The sequence below is a fragment of the Oncorhynchus clarkii genome, chromosome 6, assembly GCF_045791955.1.
Source record: "Oncorhynchus clarkii lewisi isolate Uvic-CL-2024 chromosome 6, UVic_Ocla_1.0, whole genome shotgun sequence".
NCBI lineage: Eukaryota > Metazoa > Chordata > Actinopteri > Salmoniformes > Salmonidae > Oncorhynchus > Oncorhynchus clarkii.
In genome coordinates this window covers 66,779,311-66,801,472 of record NC_092152.1, presented here as the reverse complement: position 1 = coordinate 66,801,472, position 22,162 = coordinate 66,779,311, and the positions used below count along the sequence as shown (strand labels likewise).

Below are 22,162 nucleotides of genomic sequence, written 5' to 3'. Positions count from 1 at the left end.
TAGCGGCGGAACAGATATGACAGCTTGTTACACAAAGGAAAAGGGGCTGGGTTGAGTGAAAGAGTGGGAAGACTGAGGAACAAAGGGAAGAAGCTGTGCTATCGTAAATACAGTATCTTATGCATTCTAAATTACCGCCCATTTGGAAAAGGAAAATGCAATAAATATTTACTTTGAGCTGCGCTTCGATAGTTTGGTGGTAGATAGAAGGCCATGTTGCCCAACCGAGTCCTTTGAAGAATGTCTCTGTTGGTCAATTGGATACGTTGTAGTAACGTTGTTGTGTGGTAGACCGAACTGACATCATATTCATTAAGTACCACCGCATATGTTCAATTGTTCGGATTACCAGAATATAGTTCATTTCCCACCACCTACTGATGTTCCCAGAATCTCTATGTTAACCAAGGGTTTTGCAAATGTAACCTCAGTAAGGTAGAGAGAGGAAAAAGGGGGCAAGAGGTATTTATGACTGTCATAAACCTACCCTCCAGGCCAACATCATGACAGCTGCATATCAGTGAGTCTGTGTACTTGCAGGCTCCTCCTGTGCCCCAGCTGACCCAGGCAGGGATAAGGGTGTCGGGAGGGGAACAGGCCCAACAGGCCTCAGTGGGTCCTGGAGGTGGTATGGTTAATGATCTGTCTTCTCTGCTCTCCCCTCCACTGGGTGACCTTAACCCCTCGCCTACCACCCTCCGCTCAAACACTGGAACACCAAGCCTCAGTGACCAATGAGGGTCCTCCACTTCACCCAGTGGTGAGGGGATGAGTGAGGGGGCGAGGTGGTCGGACTTTGGACGCTTTCAGCTCTGTGGACAGATAATGAGTCACTAAGGGACCATAGTACAGTGGTTCTAATGACATATGAGGGGATTCAAACACATTCCCAAGCACTAAGTCAGATTCCTTTTAAGACACCCATTTAGTAAGATATATGTATCTAAACCTATGACTAATGATCACAGGTCTTGTAATTGAAGTAGTCTCATGTCATTAGCTGTCTGCTATTTATCATGCTGTTTCATTAGTGAATGGTTTTCACTCTCCACTGAGAGAGTCAGTGTTGGTGCTCACCTGGAGCACAGTGTGTGTGTGTGTGTGTGTGTGTGTGTGTGTGTGTGTGTGTGTGTGTGTGTGTGTGTGTGTGTGTGTGTGTGTGTGTGTGTGAAACAGATGCGTCAGTGTGCGTGCGTCAAGTGGGAGTGGAGTATGTGACTGGTACGTGCGCCAGGTGTGTGCAGTGTGTGTGTACACAGGCTTCTCTTGGACCTGTCCAGTGAGAGGTGCCTGCCTGCTTGTCCAGGCGAGGCAAAGGGGAATTGAACCACAGTGTGTTAATCTGCACCGTTTGCCTCTAATCCCCCTGGGAGCAGACATTTCTCCTCATAATGAACATGCTAAGTCCCTCCCTGCCTGCATACTGTATAACAAGAATGGGGAGAAAACTGATAGCCTATATTATAAACTGGGTGGTTCGAGCTCTGAATGCTGATTGGCTGTATACCACGGGTATGACAACTTGTATTTTTACTGTTCTAATTACGTTGGTAACGAATTTATAATAGCAATAAGGCACGTCAGGCGTTTGTGATATATGGCCAATATACCATGGCTAAGGGCTATATCCAGGCACTCCGCATTGCATCGTGCATAAGAACAGCCCTTAGCCGTGGTATATTGGCCATATACCACACGCCCTCGTGCATTATTGCTTAAATATCACCTGTGTTTACAGAATCATATTTAGTCAATTAAATATAGGCCCAGTACTGTAACGAGAAAGGCCAGGAGCCACGTGATCTGACTAGGAAAAAATCTGGGCCTTGGGTATAACTTTTATCTAGGGCTTCCAGTTTTTCCTGGTTAGGGAAAATTCTGGCCCTTTGTATCAGTAATGAACTCCATATGGATGTCAGTTCCTGGTTGTTTCTGTGGAGGCGTGCAGCACGGGCATTTCTCACTGTAGTAAACAGAACAAGAAACTGTCAAACCTGTTGTCTGGCATTCTGTCAAGCATTGCCTCATTTCCAGATATTCTCGTTTCTGAACAAATATGTGGGAGCCTGGCTGCTACAATATCTTCATAAACTGTCACTTTCAGGATATAAAGTAAATCCCTTTCTGACAGCGTCATCACAGCAAAACCTGCTATCTGTTTTTCTATGCAAAACTTAATGCGGGCCTAGATAGAGTGCTGTGTGTTGTTGTCAGCTAAGAGGTTACAAGAAGACAGAATTCAGGTTTCCCAGAGTGCATTGACTAGCAACCCAGACAGGCTAACCAGGGCAGGCTCTCCATTGATAAAACTGGGCAGAGGCAAAGCACACAGGGACCTCCTTTCACACTGTCCTGCCCCAGCAGCCAAATTCATACAAAGACAGGCTGCCACCAACAGTGGGTCATCTAATTATGGAATTTGATCCTGTTTAGTGACAAGCGGTGAACAAGCGAGAGCCATGAGGCTTAAGCAGCAGCCCCACAACTGTACAACTCTGGCAGGTAAAGCCATTGAGACATTGGTGTTGGTCACGCTCTGGGGACAGATTTACTGGACTGGACCATTCACCTCAATCGCCCCAGCCTTTTGCGGGTGACATGCTGTCTTTGTGTGGGCCAAGCTACATCAGTTCAATGGGAAGTGAATAGAGGCTTAGATTTATTGTCATGCATCCACCTCTTAAATCCCCTTGAGCTTGTTATGAAGGAATTGTTTTGGGAGTCTCTTTGCAGAGGAGTTGTGAAGGATTTTGAGTTGCCTTGTAAATAAGACCGTAGACTTTTGTTTTTAACCAGTTGTCAAGCCAGTATTGCATCCTTTTCTGTGCAACGTTGCATCTTTCGACCCTGTATTTACTTTGCACTGTCTGTCTGCTCTCCAGAGCAGTGCTGCAGTGAGCAAGGAGAAGGCTGAAGTGGAGGCAGCCAAGGGAGCAATGGAGGGCCAGGCGGGACGTCTTAGCCAGGAGGCTGAGAAGCTGAGAAAGCGGGCACAGGAGCTGGAGAACGAAGTGGCCAAACTCAACCGCATCATCGATGATGCCAAGCTACAGGAGAGCAAGCTGGGGGACAGAGTCGGCCGGCTTGAGGTGAGGAATAGAGAAACCCAAACTTAGAATTTGTATAATCAATCAGATTATAGTGCATAAAACATTTACTGGCATGGACAAATAATGAATGGAGTTCAGAGATTTTGGTGGGAATGCAGGTATAAAATGTATTGCCAAACACTTGCTCTGTCTACCCTATACCCTTGGAATAAAAATAAACACGCATGGCTCTAGATTACACCTATCTAAACATACTTTACATTGTTTGCGAGATTGTTTGCGAGATCAGACATAATATCACTATAATCTAGAGTGTTCATTTTCAGAAGTGGCTTTCATTCCAGTGCATGTAATTTGTTAACATTTCAACTGTATTAAATTCTTTCTTTCTTAGCTTTAGTGTTCTTATAGTTGCAACGGAAAGATAATGTATTCCATTCAGCCCATTTCAGGCGTTACCGGAGTGTGTTTGACAGGTCATTACAAACATTTCTGTGGTCGTAACGTTAACCAATAAAACAAATAGGCACAAGCAAAGTATGAAAGAGTCAAATGAAAGCAATCAATCCAGCAAGATTTAAGTTACAAGTGGATTTTGCGTTCCTCTAACACAGGAAATAGATGGCTGAAAAAGACAGATCCTCGGGTGTAACATGAGCTGCTAGTTATATAAAGGAGAGCCACTGTAAACTGCACAGGAGTGTCAATCAGATTGACAGTAATAAAACTTTTTACATTGAAGATCAGATCTGTTACCTATTGTCTAATGCTGGTGTGTGCATATGTGTATGTGTGAGCTCACAGAGAGAGAAGAGGCAGCTGGAAGAGTCTTTGGAAGAAATCAAGGAGCAGGAGGAGGAGATGTCACGTGCCAACCGTGCTCTGACCACGCGGTTAGAGGATGTACAGGTAAGATTGACCAGGCTTTGACCACATGGTTAGAGGATGTACAGGTAAGATTGACCAGGCTTTGACCACACGGTTAGAGGATGTACAGGTAAGATTGACCAGGCTTTGACCACATGGTTAGAGGATGTACAGGTAAGATTGACCAGGCTTTGACCACCCGGTTAGAGGATGTACAAGTAAGATTGACCAGGCTTTGACCACACGGTTAGAGGATGTACAGGTAAGATTGACCAGGCTTTGACCACACGGTTAGAGGATGTACAGGTAAGATTGACCAGGCTTTGACCACACGGTTAGAGGATGTACAGGTAAGATTGACCAGGCTTTGACCACACGGTTAGAGGATGTACAGGTAAGATTGACCAGGCTTTGACCACACGGTTAGAGGATGTACAGGTAAGATTGACCAGGCTTTGACCACACGGTTAGAGGATGTACAGGTAAGATTGACCAGGCTTTGACCACGCGGTTAGAGGATGTACAGGTAAGATTGACCAGGCTTTGACCACACGGTTAGAGGATGTACAGGTAAGATTGACCAGGCTTTGACCACACGGTTAGAGGATGTACAGGTAAGATTGACCAGGCTTTGACCACCCGGTTAGAGGATGTACAGGTAAGATTGACCAGGCTTTGACCACACAGTTAGAGGATGTACAGGTAAGATTGACCAGGCTTTGACCACACGGTTAGAGGATGTACAGGTAAGATTGACCAGGCTTTGACCACATGGTTAGAAGATGTACAGGTAAGATTGACCAGGCTTTGACCACACGGTTAGAGGATGTACAGGTAAGATTGACCAGGCTTTGACCACATGGTTAGAGGATGTACAGGTAAGATTGACCAGACTTTGACTACAAGCTCGGGAGAATTTACTGGTGAGAATAATAAAGCATAAGTGCTGGTCCTCCTTACCATTTTGACCCATCTTTCTAAACTCTTTCTGTTACAGAGGAACTTGACCAAGCTGAACCATGATCACAGAGAGCTGGAGGAGAGGCTGAAGGAGGAGAGGAGTCAAAAAGAACAGTTCAAGAACACTAAGAATGAGATAGAGGACGAGAGGAGTCTGCTGGACCGCACAGTGGAGAAACTACAGAGGGAGGTGAGTGGACCAACTAAAGGCCTTCGGACATCCTTGCTTTAGTCAATCAAATATCACACCACAGGCATTTGTCAGTGTGTGCATGCATGTCTGTTTGTTAGCAAGGCTAACTCTACCTTCTCCCTGTAGATGAGTGAGATTGTGGAGGCCTCTCAGTCGTCCACCCAGGAGCTTCAGGAGCAAATAAATGTGTACAAGGAGAAGAACCGTCGGGAGATGGCTGAGCTTCAGAGACAGCTGAGGGAACGGGGTGTGGAGCTGGACAAGTCCCGTCTGGCTGCTAAGTCCCTACAGGAGGAGGTGGGTTGGCCAGTGCTCCCCATGACAATGGAGGATGAGCCATTGTCCTGACTCAGTGTGTTGTAAACCCCAACTCAGGGTTTGTACAGTGAGGTCATGGCTTTGGAATGCGTGTCCTCTCCCCTCTTATACTTCCCTTTTGCCCTGAACTGGACCGGAAGGTCACAGCTGTAGAGATGCCTGGTGGCCTGGTGGTATTAGAGGGTTAAATAGGTTAGATAATGTATCTTTTCATAGATATCTGTGGTTTAGCATGAAGAGTTGGAGCGAAGAGAAATCTAAATCATTGTTTTTCTATGGGTGAAGCATCAGAATGTTTCAGCGATCTAGAACTTCAGACAATAGGATGCATTTATGAACCTCTTTTAATTGAACAAAATATTAAAGTATTAGCTGTGACTTTATCTTACATCACATTCATTGTTCTCATACATTAAGTGAGTTGTAGCTAGGTAGGCTTATGGAATTTGGAGTGAGCCTCTGTAAAGTTCTTCATGGCATTTTTCCTCAATTGAGGAATTCTCCAGCTAATGTTTTTATAATTACTATGGTTCATTTTCACAATCTAGCTCTAACCCCTTAGTAGCTGTGGTCTGCCCCACATAACGTTGTTATAACCCAGGGCCACTGCTCATTGGGTGTGGTTTGACCTACTAAACACATTGGAATGTTTTTGTTGAAAATGGGATAAGCATTGCTTATTTGATCTAATAATGTCCTCCCTCATTGTGTGTCTGAGTTACTAACCCCTGCAGAATGTCATTAAAGAAAACCTATTTCCTACAGCAGGTTAAAGACAGGTGGCCAGACTCAGTCCAACACAGTCCAAACTCCATTGGAATTGTGTTCACTTTTTCCATGGAAATGTGTCAGTTTTACAGAAGAGAGATGCCTTGCTGCTAAGGGTTCATCTTTGTGTTGTAGTCTACCCAGTGTAATGTATATGCACAGATGGGATATGCTGATGTATCTTTGTCCAGCTGGTCTACAGGAAGACCAGGAAGATCCTCCTCTCCTCCCCGCTGATCCATACACTCCTCTAAGGCCTGGTGATGAGGTCACTGTTTGATCTGCTTCAGATCTCCAGTCTGTCCCAACCCCCGACATATATCTTATAAGCATGCCTATTAAGACCTGCTAAAGACAAGTGTATTTTCTTCTTTCATCTTCTTCACTCACCAGGCTAGTGTTTGTGAAAGTTTCTCTTAAGTCACTATTGTTAAAGGAACAGATGGCATATTGTGGCCACTGCTGAAATTGCATTGCTAAAGCAGACATGACAGGTATGGATGTTACTGTAACAGTATGACACATGTGTGGTTTATTTGTTCGCTGTGGCGTACTGCTAAATGAGTAGGAGCCATTCACAAAAGCTGTTGTTCATTCCCATTCTGTTTTAAAAGTATGTGTGGTGTGTGTCCTGCAGCTGAGCCATGTGGAGGAAGACCTGAGGCAGTGTAAGAGGGAAAGGGATGATGCGGTCCTCAAGGAGAAGGTTCTGGATCAGAAAGTCTACCACCTGGAGGTGGAGGCAGAGACCAAAGCCCACTCCAAGGAGGACAAAATCCGACAGGTCAAACTCATGGAGGTATGGAGGAATATCTCAGTTTAATTTCACATTGTCTCTAAATTATATACTTTATACATGTGTTCATGGAGACGTTCTTCTGCCATTTAAAGTGTCAGCCTTTTTGTGCTGTATTAATTGGTTATCTTGTCTTCAGTCTTCAGTCTATGCTAGTCCTTCCATTTCGTCTCTGTTTGTACTCCAGTCCTGAGGAAGGAACAGTTCCCAGCCAGCACATAATGTTCTGAGAACCATGTTTCTCAGAGCTTGGTGAGAGCAGGGTTGTCTTATGGTTATTTTGCATACAACCTTCCCACAACTTTCAAGGAACCAGAGTAAAACATTCTCAGACTGTTAATAAAACCTCCTAGGAAAGCATTCAAGGAACCAGAGTAAAACATTCTCAGGAACTCCCTGCAACCAAAAAAATGCACGTTCCCAGAACAAGCAACATTTTTACTTCTGTTCTCAGAAATCGTTTTACCAAAAACATACAATCCCACAACTTCCAAGGAAACACATGTGCTAGCTGGGTTCTTACCTGAGTTTGTTATAGACAGAAGTCATGTGTACTCTGCTGTTGACTGTGGTGTGATGGCAAAACACTGCAGAAGGAAATCTAAAGCTGTCATTCAGAAAAGCAACCCCATGTTTACAGCAAGGTCAAATAATAATGTCATTGTTATTACCATTGTCAATGTTGATGCTGTGTACTGCAGGACAGGATCAATCAGCTGGAGCTGGATCTGGATGAGGAAAAGCAAAGTGGAGACCTGCTGATTGTCAGGATAGACCGAGGAAGAGAACAGGTGAGTCTATTACCACTGACCACTCGAACTGACCTCCAGTCAGTGGGGCATTCTAACATTCATTAACCGTGGTTCACCAAGGTCATTCACCAATTTGTCTCTTGACTCTCCTGTGACCGGGAGTCACACTCCTAAACTCCATTAACTTCATTATCATCTGCAAAAGACAGAAAGCCTTTCAAGTACAGTCATTCCAGAGCAGCTTGGCATAATGTGACATCTAACACCCCGTATCAGTTCTTTGTGCTTGTCTGCCATCCCCTGCCGCCATTGAAAGCTCAAATACCCCCACACACAGACCTACACACCGAGCCATTCTTCATTGCGTGTGTGTGTGTGTGCCCCCCCGTATGGAACAGCCGCCCAAAAATCCCACTATCCCAGTTAATTTGTGTTCTAGAGAGAGCAGAGTGATTATTGCCATGTAAGAGGATCTTGCATAATCGTTCAGTTTGGCAGGCTGCCTGCTCGGTGTAAAAGCGCCAATCCAATTTTCATGCATCAGTCACAAAAGACCCATTTTAATGCACCACCTCAGCCAAAATATGCACGCTGCCAAATGTATCGAGTTTATGGCTATGGAGTTCACTTAGCTGTGACTAAGGGACAAATCCAGGGACAAATCCATTTATTGTGGCTGATCATAGTTCTCGCATCCTGAGGGAGTCAGACCTCAACACTGCAGCTTTCCTTCCCCTCTGATAAACCTGCTGATGTGGCCATTATAAACTCAGATTGAGATAAGAGTACATGCTCCCTGAAGAAAGGGTTGTTGTCAGAAAGGGTTGCTAACTCAGATCAGGAGACTGTTGGTTCGGTGCTTTTTCATGAGGAAGTGACATGATTCCAGATACAATTCATGTACAGGACAAGCTTTTTCCTCTAGGATGTATTTTGTATTATTCAACACGTGCTAAAGGGCATTTACCTCCAAGGTTCTGACCAGTTGCAATACCTCTGCACTGCACTTCACTGTGCTCTCATTGATTTACATACTGCCAATGCAATCATGATACATTCTTCATGTCTAACAAAGATAGAACTAGTTCTTTTACGGTCAGGTTCATTGTCCCGCAGTAGTAAGATTAAAGGGCTAAGTCTGCACAGTCCTCCAACCTTGAAATGGATGGAAATGTAAAGACCTGAACAAAGTATGAGAGGCCTAGAAGGAATGAACAAGTACTTACATTTCCTTAAAGGCAAGAAACTCCTGGCACAGAGAAAAGAGTAGCACTAGACAAAGTGGCATCACCGCAACACTGGGTCAAGGTGAGTTGCCAAGGCAACAGTGGCATGGTGTACAGTCATAGTGAAGTGGATGGGGTTAGGATAGGAGGATGTGGTGGTCAGTGGGAGAGGGGGACGGAGAGAGTGGGGTCTGCATGGCCATGATGGCTGGAAGTGAAGGGGGGCGGGGGTGGCAGGAAGAACACCTGCGCCTCTCCTGGCACCAGGTGCTCTTCTCCTGTCTAAATGAGAGTAATCTCTCCTCCCGCCGTCTCTCACAAAGCAGATTAGTTTCTGCTGTATGTTCCAGTCTGCTGAATCAGCTCCCTCAAGCACTGCACCGGGCACACCAGTTATGTGGCCCATCGCTCATCAGAGCAGCCCACTGTCACACACTAATTGGCATAAAATATCACCCATACTAAGCTCCCCTTGCAAAAAAATGTGTCGATTAGTTGTCTTTTTTCCATCCTCATCTGTATTCCCTTCTCTTGAACTAGTGTCTCTCTCTCTCTCTCTCTCTCTCTCTCTCTCTCTCTCTCTCTCTCTCTCTCAGAGACAGTGAAGTAGTTTGGTTTGTAATCATAACTAATTAAAGCAAACCAACCAGGAGTCAAAGGTTGTTTATTATTCTTGGTTGCTAATCTTTCACAGAAATAGTCAAGCTTAAAAGCTAACATTTACATTTTTCTCTGTCAACTCCCTGAGGAATTGTGGGGCTTAAGTGCATTCCTAGCACTAGCTATGATAGGTTAATCTAAATATAACTGATTTACCACTCTGAGTCTATCTGAATGTACATTACTGAGAGCTGACGTGAGATCAGTTCAGGGGAATGCAACCAAATAAGAATATCCAAAACCCCAATTAGCTACAGGAAGGCTCCTTCCACCTTGAGTAAGACACTACAACAACTGCACACCTACATATACAGGAAGGGTTCTTCCTACAGACACACAAGCAGCCTCTCATAATAATTGTGTTCTCAGAGTGTGTAACCATTGCGATGACAGTCCTCTCCGCTCTGGTTGACAGGTAGAGCAGATGAGGAATGAACTCCTGCAGGAGAGGGCTGGCAGACAGGACCTGGAGTGTGACAAGATGACTCTGGAGAGACAGGTACACACTGCTCTGTTCTGCCCACTCCTTCCTCCCTTTCTGTCTGGGGGGAAACAACAGCAGTCTATCTGTGAAAAGTACATTAGGCTCATACCAAAACATGCACTCATCTAATCCATCTCTGTCTTTTATCTTTCCTTCTCTGTCTCCATCTCTATACTCCTGCTCTGAAAATGGTCTTGTTGACCAAAACATTAGCTAAATAAAGTAGGATTAAGACTGCGTATCAAAGTTGTTTCTCACACTGTTTCTAACAGAACAAGGACCTGAAGAGCAGAATAGCCCATCTGGAGGGTTCCCAGAAGTCTAACAAGGAGGGCCTGGTTAGCCAGCTGGAGAGCCGGATCCAGGAGCTGGAGGAGAGGCTGGAGGGAGAGGAGCGGTATGGTTAAGGTTGGGATGGGGATGGGTTCCTAGCGAGAGATGGGGTTGGTTTGGGTTCCTAGCGAGAGATGGGGTTGGGGTTGGTTTGGGTTCCTAGCGAGAGATGGGGTTGGGGTAGGGATGGGTTCCTAGCGAGAGATGGGGTTGGGGTAGGGATGGGTTCCTAGCGAGAGATGGGGTTGGGGTAGGGATGGGTTCCTAGCGAGAGGTGGGGTTGGGGTAGGGGTTGGAGGGAGAAGAGAGGTCCTGCTACAGGGACCAGTGCTGCCTACAGACTCATTACAGAAGCTGTCTGGCTTTCATAGTAATTAGGTCACATTGCACTTAACCTTGGTTCATTGGGTTGGTTAGTTTAGTTTTACATTCTTAGGTCATACTGCATACTATGTGTAGATGTATGCAGTATGTGGCATATGGCCAATTACCTTGTGGTTTCCAGAGCGTTCTATGTACTGCTACAGTATGTGACATGTAGCAGATCGGTAGTCTTACCCATGGTGCTGTGTTTTCTAGGGACCGTGCCAACCTGCAGCTGGTGAACCGGAGGCTGGAGAGGAAGGTGAAGGAGATGATGATGCAAGTTGATGAAGAGCACCACTCACTGCAGGATCAGAAGGACCAGGTCAGGATGCAACATGCACACATATATACACACACACACACACACAGCTGTGTTAACCCTTGGTGTTCCTCTTGCAGCTGAACCTGCGTCTGAAGGCCCTGAAGAGGCAGATGGACGAGGCGGAGGAGGAGATTGACCGGCTGGAACACGGCAAGAAGAAGCTGCAGAGAGACCTGGATGAACAGCAGGAGGCCAACGAGCAGCTCCAGAGCCAGCTCAAATCCCTGCGTAGCGAGATGAGGTAAAAATGCTAAATACACACAGCTAACAGAAGACGCTAAGAACATGCTCATTCTGCTTTGGTATTTGTTCACCTAGTTAATTGTAATGCAGCTCTAGCCAGCTGAAGCTAACAGCGTGCACCAAGAGATTCCACAGTGTAAAGCACATGCTTATGAAGTTTCACAGGGGCACGCACATGATGTAAATCCACTGTAAAACATCTGAACATATTCCCTTCCACTGCTCTAGGGTATTACTCACACTTTCCTGAACAATGTAGTCTAACACGAACATAGTCAAATGCAATGTGTGTAGGCTTTAGCCCACTTTCTCTCAAACTGTAACTCTTTCATACTGTGTAAACTACCTAACCCAGCCCTCCACCCAGAATAACACTAGTTTCCCCTCCCTGAAGGCGTAAGACTAACTCTGCTCCTCTGGACGACGATGATGAGGATGACATCAGCACGGACGGAGAGACCTACTTCCGCTCTTCATCTGGCTATAAACGCTCCTCTAGCCAAGACAACATCATATCAACATTCTGTTTGTGAACCAACACAATGAAGAGAATGTTACTAAAACTACAGAAGGACCAAGTGGACTGACTCCTATTCAGAGAGACCACTTTCAGGTCATGATGTGCTTTTGGAAAACTGGTCAAATAGCATAGTGATGTGTGTTTGCTCTTCCTTTCACAGTACATAGATGAATTACAATGTATTGTAAATGATTGATTATAATTTAGCAATAGTTGAATTATCAGCACAATTTCAAAGTTTTAAGTTAATCATTGCACGTGTCTTCTTACATCTTATGAATGATCCAGCAATGAGATGTAAAGGGAATCCAATTATTCACCGTGTAATGCACTGCAAAGGACAGCATTCTGTAACCTCTTATGCCTTTTTGAAATGTATTAATCCCTCACTAGATTTTATATCCTTAATCAAATATGTCAAGCCGCTTATCAAGTCTGATAGAAACAAATGTCATTTGAAACATTCATTTTTGTATTGTGCATTAGAATATCAATTCAATTTTGTAATGAAGTCAGGCAGAGTGTAAGGTCTTAAATTGATTTGAGTGAAATATTAGCTATTTATTTACTGTTGAATATATGAAGAAATGGCTGAATGAAGGGCAATATGTTGTTAGGGAAATTTGTATGAGGGATTCATCTTTATACAGATGCTTTTTTGTGTAAAAAAAAAAAAAACCTGAATAAGGAATAGTAATCCATCCATAATGTTAGCGTGGTCTACAGAAAACATCTCGGTTTTATCCCTTCTGTTTTCAGGTTTATGACACCTGACCTATTGCAGTATTCAACCCTGCCTTTATTAAAATAAGATACAGTAGAACTTTTATAAAGACTGGTTAGATCACCGTTCTCAAATCAAGGTTCTACTGTGTATTTTTAGTTGGGCTTTTCTACTAACTACGGGGACTGCTCTGTTACTCCTGAGATTATTGTTTAAATCGTCAATTGTACATTTTTTTTTGCATTATAGTAATTAACACATTCCTTACTTTTGCTTAAAAGTGATTCATCTCTGTATTTCATAGAAATATGACTTCTACCAGAAACATGTTACAATGTGAGAAGAAGCTATTTAAGTTTATGGTATATCCTCCAAGAACTAAACAGTGTTAATATTGGACATACGAGTCAATCTACTGTAAAATGAACAATATGTTTTGTTGTTGAATACCTGTGTTTGTATTTGCTATGTGGATCTGTGGGGAGCATATTAATATGCTATATGACCATACAGTCAGTACCTGTTATAAGCATCTGTTGTGCCTATATATTATCTGTTGGAGGGGACTGTCCTCTGTTATGCAAGTTTATATGATGAGGGAGTTTCTACAGGTGAGCTGTATTGACAATCGATCTGTTTAGCTACACTGTGATGATTTGCACTGTCCGAGGGATTATTTCTGAAGGCGTCCAAGGCTGTTTCCATATGGAATGAAGAAGAGGCCTTTGGCTGTGTGCCTCCTCCGGGCGTTTTGGAGTGGGGGGGTTGGGAAGAAATACTGCCGCTACCTCTCTGTATGTACACATCTGTACTTTGCTGAGACTAAAAACCCTGCTAAAATGAAATAAAGTTATCCTTAGTTAATCTCACATGCTTATTGTCTCTGTAAATCATACTGCTGATCACATCTGTCTCTTCTGATCCATTTAGGTACACAAAATAAGCAACTTTGGAGAGTGTTTAGTTGTATGAGGAAGTTGAAAGGATTGACCTCAGTGGTGCGTCAATGCTTTATGATCCTCTCAGTGTGACCTCATTCATCCTACTTATTATTTTATCGTCTGGCCAAAGCAGCTGTGTCAATATCAGCCCCCCATATTTAATATGGAACTCAGTGGGCCAGTATTTTCCTGCTGAAGCCTATTGATCCTGTGTCCAGCATCTGACACCAAAGTACAGCAGGGCAGGTCCTCCAAAATCTCAGGGGTAAAGGACATGATTGATCCCTTGTGTTAAAGAGATATGCACCCTCCCACCATATGTGGAAACCAGGCTGCATTAGGAGATATGACTTCATTATTTTTTTTGATGTATTTTACAGTTGACTACAGAGGAAGAAAGGGAGTAGAGACAAGGCTTTCTTATCCTCTCAGCAAGGCTGGCAGGTCATTGTTCCCAGGTCGTGACCTGCATTTGTCACCATTCTGTGGAGAACAAACAAATCAACCTTTTAAATGCATGGGGATCATCTCTGGCCCCTCTGTCAGCCCAAGCAGCATACACACTGGGAGTGCACTGCTCGGGTGGGGCTTTTGTGAGGGCTTTACAGAATGACCATTCTTGAAATTCTTGTCCTGTGCTTGGTTGAACTCATGCAGTAATTGGTGAAAGAGGGAAGTGGGGAGCGGGAAACTGTCATGAGGTAGTAACTTTACAATTACAAAATATTAAGCTGTCGTGGTTGGTGGCAGTGGTGATTTTCTGTTAAAAGTATTGTACCATGATTTCAGACACTTTTTTTTTTAGTTCGGGTCTCAATTGTATAACTTTTATAATTTTTTAGTTGAGATTGAAGAATATCTTGTTCTTCCAGATAATATTGAACAATGAAAAGAAGTGGTCCGACCAACTATTTATAACTTTCTCAAAACTGTACATGGTACTCTGCTGCCCTCTAGCTGTAGAAATGCTAAAGGCACACGTTAGAAGGTACAACATCCAGGAATGTTGGCTTTGTTTTGTCTCCTGTAATTTGTGTTCTCACATCCTCTTGATATTATTCTCTAAACTGGTAAAATGCATGCTTGCCTGTTGGTGAGATGGGAAGGAAGCATGACATGGTAAAGATGAAGAGGGGCCATTATTATCCACCCATTATTTTAGATGGGGCAAGAAGTACATGAGTATGGAGGGAGGGAGGTCCAGATTTCAGAGAATGTTTCATTTTTCAAATGCCTGAAACAGCTTTTTCCTGCAGTCTTGTCATTTTAATAATGCACATTGATTCTTTAAGAACTTTTATGCCTTAGGAGTTTAGTACAACTACCACTGGGATGTAGTATCATAACCAAATAATTAAAGCAATTTTAGTGTCTTCTAAAGTCTAGAAACCTTGCCAGCAGGCATGACAGCTAAAATAGTTAGACAGGCTCTAACTTGATTGATAGCCTGATGGCTTGGTAGCGAGTTATGAAGTTGGGAGATTGGGAACCTATCTAGGTGGCTAGCTAAAGTCAACTTCATAAAATTGCTAGGTGGCTAGTATTACAGAGAAACAACAAAACATTTTTGTTTGATTTATTCATCAATAAAAAAATCAATAGGCTACATAGCTTGAGCAAACAAATTTATAGACATACAGTACCAGTCAAAGTTTGAACACAGCTACTCATTCCAGGGTTTTTCTTTAGTTTTACTATTTCTACATTGTAGAATAATAGTGAAGACATCAAAACTATGAAATAACACATATGGAATCATGTAGTAACCAAAAAAGTGTTAAACAAATCAAAATATATTTTAGATTTTTGATTCTTCAAAGTATCGCCGTTTCTCCAGCCAGCTGGAACCATATGATTACTCGGCTCTGCATGCCTCTCCCTAATGTCAATATGCCTTGTCCATTGCTGTTCTGTTTAGTGATTATTGTCTTATTTCACGGCAGAGCCTCTAGCCCTGCTCAATATGCCTTAGCTAACCCTTCAGTTCCACCTCCCACACATGCAGTGACATCACCTGGTTTAAATTATGTTTCTATAGACAATATCTCTCTCATCTTCACTCTATGCCTAGGTTTACCTCCACTGTATTCACATCCTAATATACCTTTGTCTGTACATTATGCCTTGAATATATTGCGCCCAGAAACCTGCTCCTTTTACTTTCTGTTCCGAACGTACTAGACGACCAGTTCTTATATCCTTTAGCCGTACCCTTAACCTACTCCTCCTCTGTTCCTCTGGTGATGTAGAGGTTAATCCAGGCCCAGCAGTGCCTAGCTCCACTCCCATTCCCCAGGCGCTCTCATTTGTTGACTTCTGTAACCGTAAAATCCTTGGTATCATGCATGTTAACATTAGAAGCCTCCTCTCCAAGTTTGTTTTATTCACTGCCTTAGCATACTCTGCCAAACCGGATGTCCTAGCCGTGTCTGAATCCCGGCTTAGGAAGACCACCAAAACCCCTGAAATTTCCATCCCTAACTATAACATTTTCCGTCAAGATAGAACTGCCTAAGGGGGCAGAGATAGCCTGCAGAGTTCTGTCATACTAATCCAGGTCTGTGCCCAAACAATTCAAGCGTCTACTTCTAAAAATCCACCTTTCCAGAAACAAGTCTCTCACTGTTGCCGCTTGCTATAGACCACCCTCTGTCCCCAGCTGTGCCCTGGACACCATATGTGAATTGATTGCCCCCCATCTATCTTCAGAGCTCGTACTGCTAGGTGACCTGAACTTGGACATGCTTAATTAACACCCCGGCCATCCTACAATCTGAGATAGATGCCCTCAACCTCACACAAATTATCAATGAACCTACCAGGTACAACCCCAAATCCGTAAACATGGGCACCCTCATTAATATCATCCTAACCAACTTGCCCTCCAAATACACCTCTTCTGTCTTGAACCAAAATCTCAGCGATTACTGCCTCATTGCCTGCATCCTTAAAGGGTCTGTGGTCAAATGACCACCCCTCATCACTGTCAAACACTCCCTATAACACTTCAGCGAGCAGGCCTTTCTAATCGACCTGTCCCGGGTATCCTGGAAGGATATAGACCTCATCCCGTCAGTAGAGGATGCCTGGTTATTCTTTAAAAGTGCCTTCCTCACCATCTTAAATAAGCAGGCCCCATTCAAAAAAATGTAGAACCAGGAACAGATATAGTCCTTGGTTCACTCCAGACCTGACTGCCCTTGACCAGCACAAAAACATCCTGTGGCGTACTGCATTAGCATCAAATAGCCCCCGCAATATGCAACTTTTCAGGGAAGTCAGGAACCAATATACACAAGCAGTTAGGAATGCTAAGGCTAGCTTTTTCAAAAATAAATTTGCATCCTGTAGCACAAACTCAAAAAGGTTCTGGGACACTGTAAAGTCCATGGAGAATAAGAGCACCTCCTTCCAGCTCCCCACTGCACTGAAGCTGGGAAACACTGTCACCACCAATAAATCCACGATAATTGAGAATTTCAATAAGCACCCCCCCCCCCCACAGCAACTCGCCCAAACCTCCCCCACTTCTCCTTCACCCAAATCCAGATAGCTGATGTTCTGAAAGGGCAGCAAAATCTGGACCCCTACTAATCAGCCGGGCTACACAATCTGGACCCTCTCTCTCTAAAATTATCTGCCGAAATTTTTGCAACTCCTATTACTAGCCTGTTCAACCTCTCTTTCGTATTGTCTGAGATACCCAAAGATTGGAAAGCTGCCGCGGTCATCCCCCTCTTCAAATGGGGAGACACTCTTGACCCAAACTGCTACAGACCTATATCTATCCTACCCTACCTTTCTAAGGTCTTCAAAAGCCAAGTTAACAAACAGATCACCGACCATTTCGAATCCCACCGTACCTTCTCCACTATGCAATCTGGCTTCCGAGCTGGTCATGGGTGCACCTCAGCCATGCTCAAGGTCCTAAACGATATCATAACTGCCATCGATAAGAGACAATACTGTGCAGCCGTATTCATCAACCTAGCCAAGGCTATCGACTCTGTTCATCACCACATTCTTATCGGCAGACTCAAAAGCCTTGGTTTCTCAAATGACTGCCTCGCCTGGTTCACCAACTACTTCTCTGATAGAGTTCAGTGTATCAAATTGTAGGGCCTGTTGTCCGGACCTCTGGCAGTCTCTATGGGGGTGCCACAGGGTTCAATTCTCGGGCCGACTCTTTTCTCTGTATACATCAATGATGTTACTCTTGCTGTGGGTGATTCTCTGATCCACCTCTACGCAGACGACACCATTCTGTATACTTCTGGCCCTTCTTTGGACACTGTGCTAACTAACCTCCAGACGAGCTTCAATGCCATACAACTCTCCTTCCATGGCCTCCAACTGCTCTTAAATGCAAGGAAAACTAAATTCAGAAGTTCATACTCTTCAAACGATTGCTGCCCGCACCCTCCCGCCCGACTAGCATCACTACTCTGGACGGTTCTGACCTAGAATATGTGGACAACTACAAATACCTAGGTGTCTGGTTAGACTGTAAACTCTCCTTCCAGACCCACATTAAGCATCTCCAATACAAAATGAAATCTAGAATCGTAACAAAGCATCCTTCACTCATGCTGCCAAACATACCCTTGTATAACTGACTAGCCTACTGATCCTCGACTTTGGCGATGTCATTTACAAAATAGCCTCTGACACTCTACTCAACAAATTGGATGCAGTCTATCACAGTGCCATCCGTTTTGTCACCATATACTATCCACCACTGCGACCTGTACGCTCTCGTTGGCTGGCCCTCGCTTCATACTCATCACCAAACGCACTGGCTCCAGGTCATCTACAAGTCTTTCTTAGGTAAAGACCCGCCTTATCTCAGTTAACTGGTCATCATAGCAGCACCCACCCACAGCACACGAGCTAGCAGGTATATTTCACTGATCAACCCCAAAGCCAATTCCTACTTTGGCCGCCTTTCCTTCCAGTTCTCTGCTGCCAATGACTGGAACGAAAATTGCTGAAGCTGGAGACTCTTATTTCCCTCACTAACTTCAAGCACCAGCTGTCAGAGCAGCTCACAGATCATTGCACCTGTATATAGCCCATCTGTAAATAGCCCATCCAATCTACCTCATCTCCATACTGTATTTATTTTGCTCCTTTGTACCCCAGTATCTCTACTTGCACATTCATCTTCTGCACATCTATCACTCCAGTGTTTATTTGCTATATCGTAATTACCTCGCCACTATAGCCTATTTGATTGCCTTACCTCCCTTACCTCATTTGCACACACTGTATATATACCTTTTTCTCTATTATATTATTGACTGTATGTTTGTTTATTCCATGTGTAACTCTGTGTTGCTGTATGTGTCGAACTGCTTTGCTTTATATTGGCCAGGTCGCAGTTGTAAATGAGAACTTGTTCTCAACTAGCCTACCTGGTTAAATAAAGGTTAAATAATAATTGGATTGATGTTGGGTGATTGTGAAGGACAGGTCATCTGATGCAGCACTTCATCACTCTCCTTCTTGGTCAAAAAGCCCTTACACAGCCTGGAGGTGTGTTTTGGGTCATTGTCCTGTTGAAAAACAAATGATAGTCCCACTAAGCACAAACCATATGGAATGGCGTACCGCTCCAGAATGCTGTGGTAACCATGCTGGTTAAGTGTGCCCTGAATTGTAAATAAATCACAGACCTTTTGCAGAATATCACTCTGTCCCTGATGTTTTTCTTGGAGAGAAGTGGCTTCTTTGCTGCCCTTCTTGACACTAGGCCATTCTCCAAAAGTCTTCGCCTCACTGTGCGTGCAGATGCACTCACACCTGCCTGCTGCCATTCCTGAGCAAGCTCTGTACTGGTGGCGCCCCAATCCCGCAGCTGAATCAACTTTAGGAGACGGTCCTGGCGCTTGCTGGACTTTCTTGGGCCCCCTGAAGCCTTCTTCACAACAATTGAACCGCTCTCCGTGAAGTTCTTGATAAATGGTTGATTTAGGTACAATCTTACTGGCAGCAATATCCTTGCCTGTGAAGCCCTTCTTGTGCAAAGCAATGATGACAGCACGTGTTTCCTTGCAGGTAACCATGGTTGGCAGAGGAAGAACAATGATTCCAAGCACCACCCTTCTTTTGAAGCTTTCAGTCTGTTATTCAAACTCAATCAGCATGACAGGGTGTCCTCATCAACCCTCACACCTGTGTTAACGAGAGAATCACTGACACTGTCAGCTGGTCCTTTTGTGGCAGGGCTGAAATGCAGTGGAAATGTTTTGGGGGGATTCAGTTCATTTGCATGGCAAAGAGGGACTTTGCAATTAATCTGATCACTCTTCATAACATTTTGGAGTATATGAAAATTGCCATCATACAAACTGAGGCAGCAGACTTTGTGAAAATGTATATTTGTGTCATTCTCAAAACTTTTAGCCATGACTGTACACACCCCTGAGGGGTGCTTACTCTTACCACCTGGGGGCGGCCCATCAGGAAGTCCAGGGAGAGGTTCGGGAGAGACGAAGGTTGAAGGTCATGCGTCCTCCGATACACAACGCAACCAAGCTGCACTGCTTCTTAACACAGCGCGCATCCAACCCGGGAAGCCAGCCGCACCAATGTGTCGGAGGAAACACCGTGCACCTGGCAACCTTGGTTAGCGTGCACTGCGCCCGGCCTTCCACAGGAGTCGCTGGTGCGCGATGAGAAAATGATATCCCTACCGGCCAAGCCCTCCCTAACCCGGACGACGCTATGCCAATTGTGCGTCGCCCCACGGACCTCAGATGAGACTAGAATTGAGCTTTTTGGCCATCAAGGAAAACGCTATGTCTGGCGCAAACCCAACACCTTTCATCACCCCGAGAACACCATTCCCACAGTGAAGCATGGTGGTGGCAGCATCATGCTGTGGGGATGTTTTTCATTTGCAGGTACTGGGAAACTGGTCAGAATTTAAGGAATGATGGATTGCGCTAAATACAGGGAAAGTCTTAACGGAAACCTGTTTGTCTTCCAGAGATTTGAGACTGGGACGGAGGTTCACCTTCCAGCAGGACAATGACCCTAAGCATACTACTAAAGCAACACTTGAGTGGTTTAAGAGGAAACACTTAAATGTCTTGGAATGGCCTAGTCAAAGCCCAGACCTCAATCCAATTGAGAATCTGTGGTATGACTTAAAGATTGCTGTACACCAGCGGAACCTATCCAACTTCAAGGAGCTGGAGCAGTTTTGCCTTGAAGATTGGGCAAAAATCCCAGTGCCTAGATGTGCCAAGCTTATAGAGACATACCCCAAGAGACTTGGAGCTGTAATTGCTGCAAATGGTGGCTTTACAAAGTATTGACTTTGGGGGGTGAATAGGTATGCACACTTAAGTTTTCAACTTTGTCTTATTTCTTGTTTGTTTCACAATAAAAAATATTTTGTATCTTCAAAGTGGTAGGCATATTGTGTAAATCAAAAGATACAAACCCCCCAAAAATCTATTTTAATTCCAGGTTGTATGTCAACAAAATATGAAAAATGCCAAGGAGTGAATACTTTCGCAAGCCACTGTATAGCCTTGTTATTGTTATTCTAATTGTGTTACTTTTTATTATTACTTTGTATTTTAGTCTACTTGGTAAATATTTTCTTAACTCTTATTGAACTGCATTGTTGGTTAAGGGCTTGTAAGTAAGCACTTCACGATAAAGTCTACACTTGTATTCGGCGTATGCAACAAATAAAGTTTGATTTGATTTTAATCAAGTGCCTTCCAGAAGCAAGACACTAAGATTACAATCAACACACCTTACCTGACATATAGTACTCATGGGATAGTGAAATATGGCATCTGAGTTTGATACATGACTGTGTTACTTTAATAAGTGATCTGTATAGCATGAAAGGGTGGCCATACTAGGTGGCTGGTTGACTGATTGCAGAAGTTAACAAAACCATTTGTTTGTTGTGTGGTTAATGGTTAACCTAAACACCTGGAAATAGCACTCATACTATTCAGAGAATTTACTTACTTTACATATTGGCACATCTTTGTTGAAACATATTTCAGTTGAACTTTTCTATGCCTCCACTCATTGCCTATGTATAACATGACCTGTTACACAATTGGTTTTACTATGAGACTAAAGAAAATACCCTGAACATTAGTTTAGTTTCTATGTGTCTGTTTCTGCTGAGGGAGGACATAGAGTTGTGACCATATCAATGCCAGGAATGTGATCCCCCATTGTGACATAGAGAAATGTGTTAACTACTTTATGCATTTTTCTCAAGGAAGTTACAGTAGTGTATTTATCTGTATTTTCACATTCACTGCAAACTCTGGAAGGATCAGCAACCCCTCTTTGTCAAAACCTCCTCCCATAATGATCAAATATCCCCTGTCACATTTTAAATGAGCAGCTTACCATATCATCAACACATTTCACCCCAAGCCTTAATAAAACACTATCGAAACCTGAATATAAGCAAACAGATCTGTTTGCTTATATTCAGGTTTCGATACAACCTTACTGTAATTCAACTCACACATGATTACCCACAAACCATTCAATCTCTATACTGCAGACACTCAATACTGCTACAGAACCAGAAGCAGTCCTGCCTAGCCTGGCTACCTACAGTAATGACCTGCCATGAGAAAGAATATAATGTG

At 43.8% G+C, this 22,162-nt stretch overlaps 1 protein-coding gene across 1 annotated transcript in view; it reads left to right on the top strand.

Moving 5' to 3' along the window:
- Window positions 1-13,454, top strand: part of LOC139411478 (cingulin-like protein 1) — a 31,851-nt gene extending 18,397 nt beyond the window's left edge. The window contains exons 9-19 of the mRNA XM_071157903.1: window positions 2,883-3,089; window positions 3,855-3,959; window positions 4,915-5,067; window positions 5,197-5,367; window positions 6,794-6,955; window positions 7,654-7,743; window positions 10,006-10,089; window positions 10,347-10,471; window positions 10,987-11,095; window positions 11,173-11,336; window positions 11,733-13,454. Coding sequence (XP_071014004.1) covers window positions 2,883-3,089; window positions 3,855-3,959; window positions 4,915-5,067; window positions 5,197-5,367; window positions 6,794-6,955; window positions 7,654-7,743; window positions 10,006-10,089; window positions 10,347-10,471; window positions 10,987-11,095; window positions 11,173-11,336; window positions 11,733-11,871 — 1,509 coding nt within the window. The 3' untranslated portion in view covers window positions 11,872-13,454. The remainder of the gene's footprint in view (window positions 1-2,882; window positions 3,090-3,854; window positions 3,960-4,914; window positions 5,068-5,196; window positions 5,368-6,793; window positions 6,956-7,653; window positions 7,744-10,005; window positions 10,090-10,346; window positions 10,472-10,986; window positions 11,096-11,172; window positions 11,337-11,732) is intronic.
- The last annotated feature ends 8,708 nt before the right edge of the window (window positions 13,455-22,162 follow it).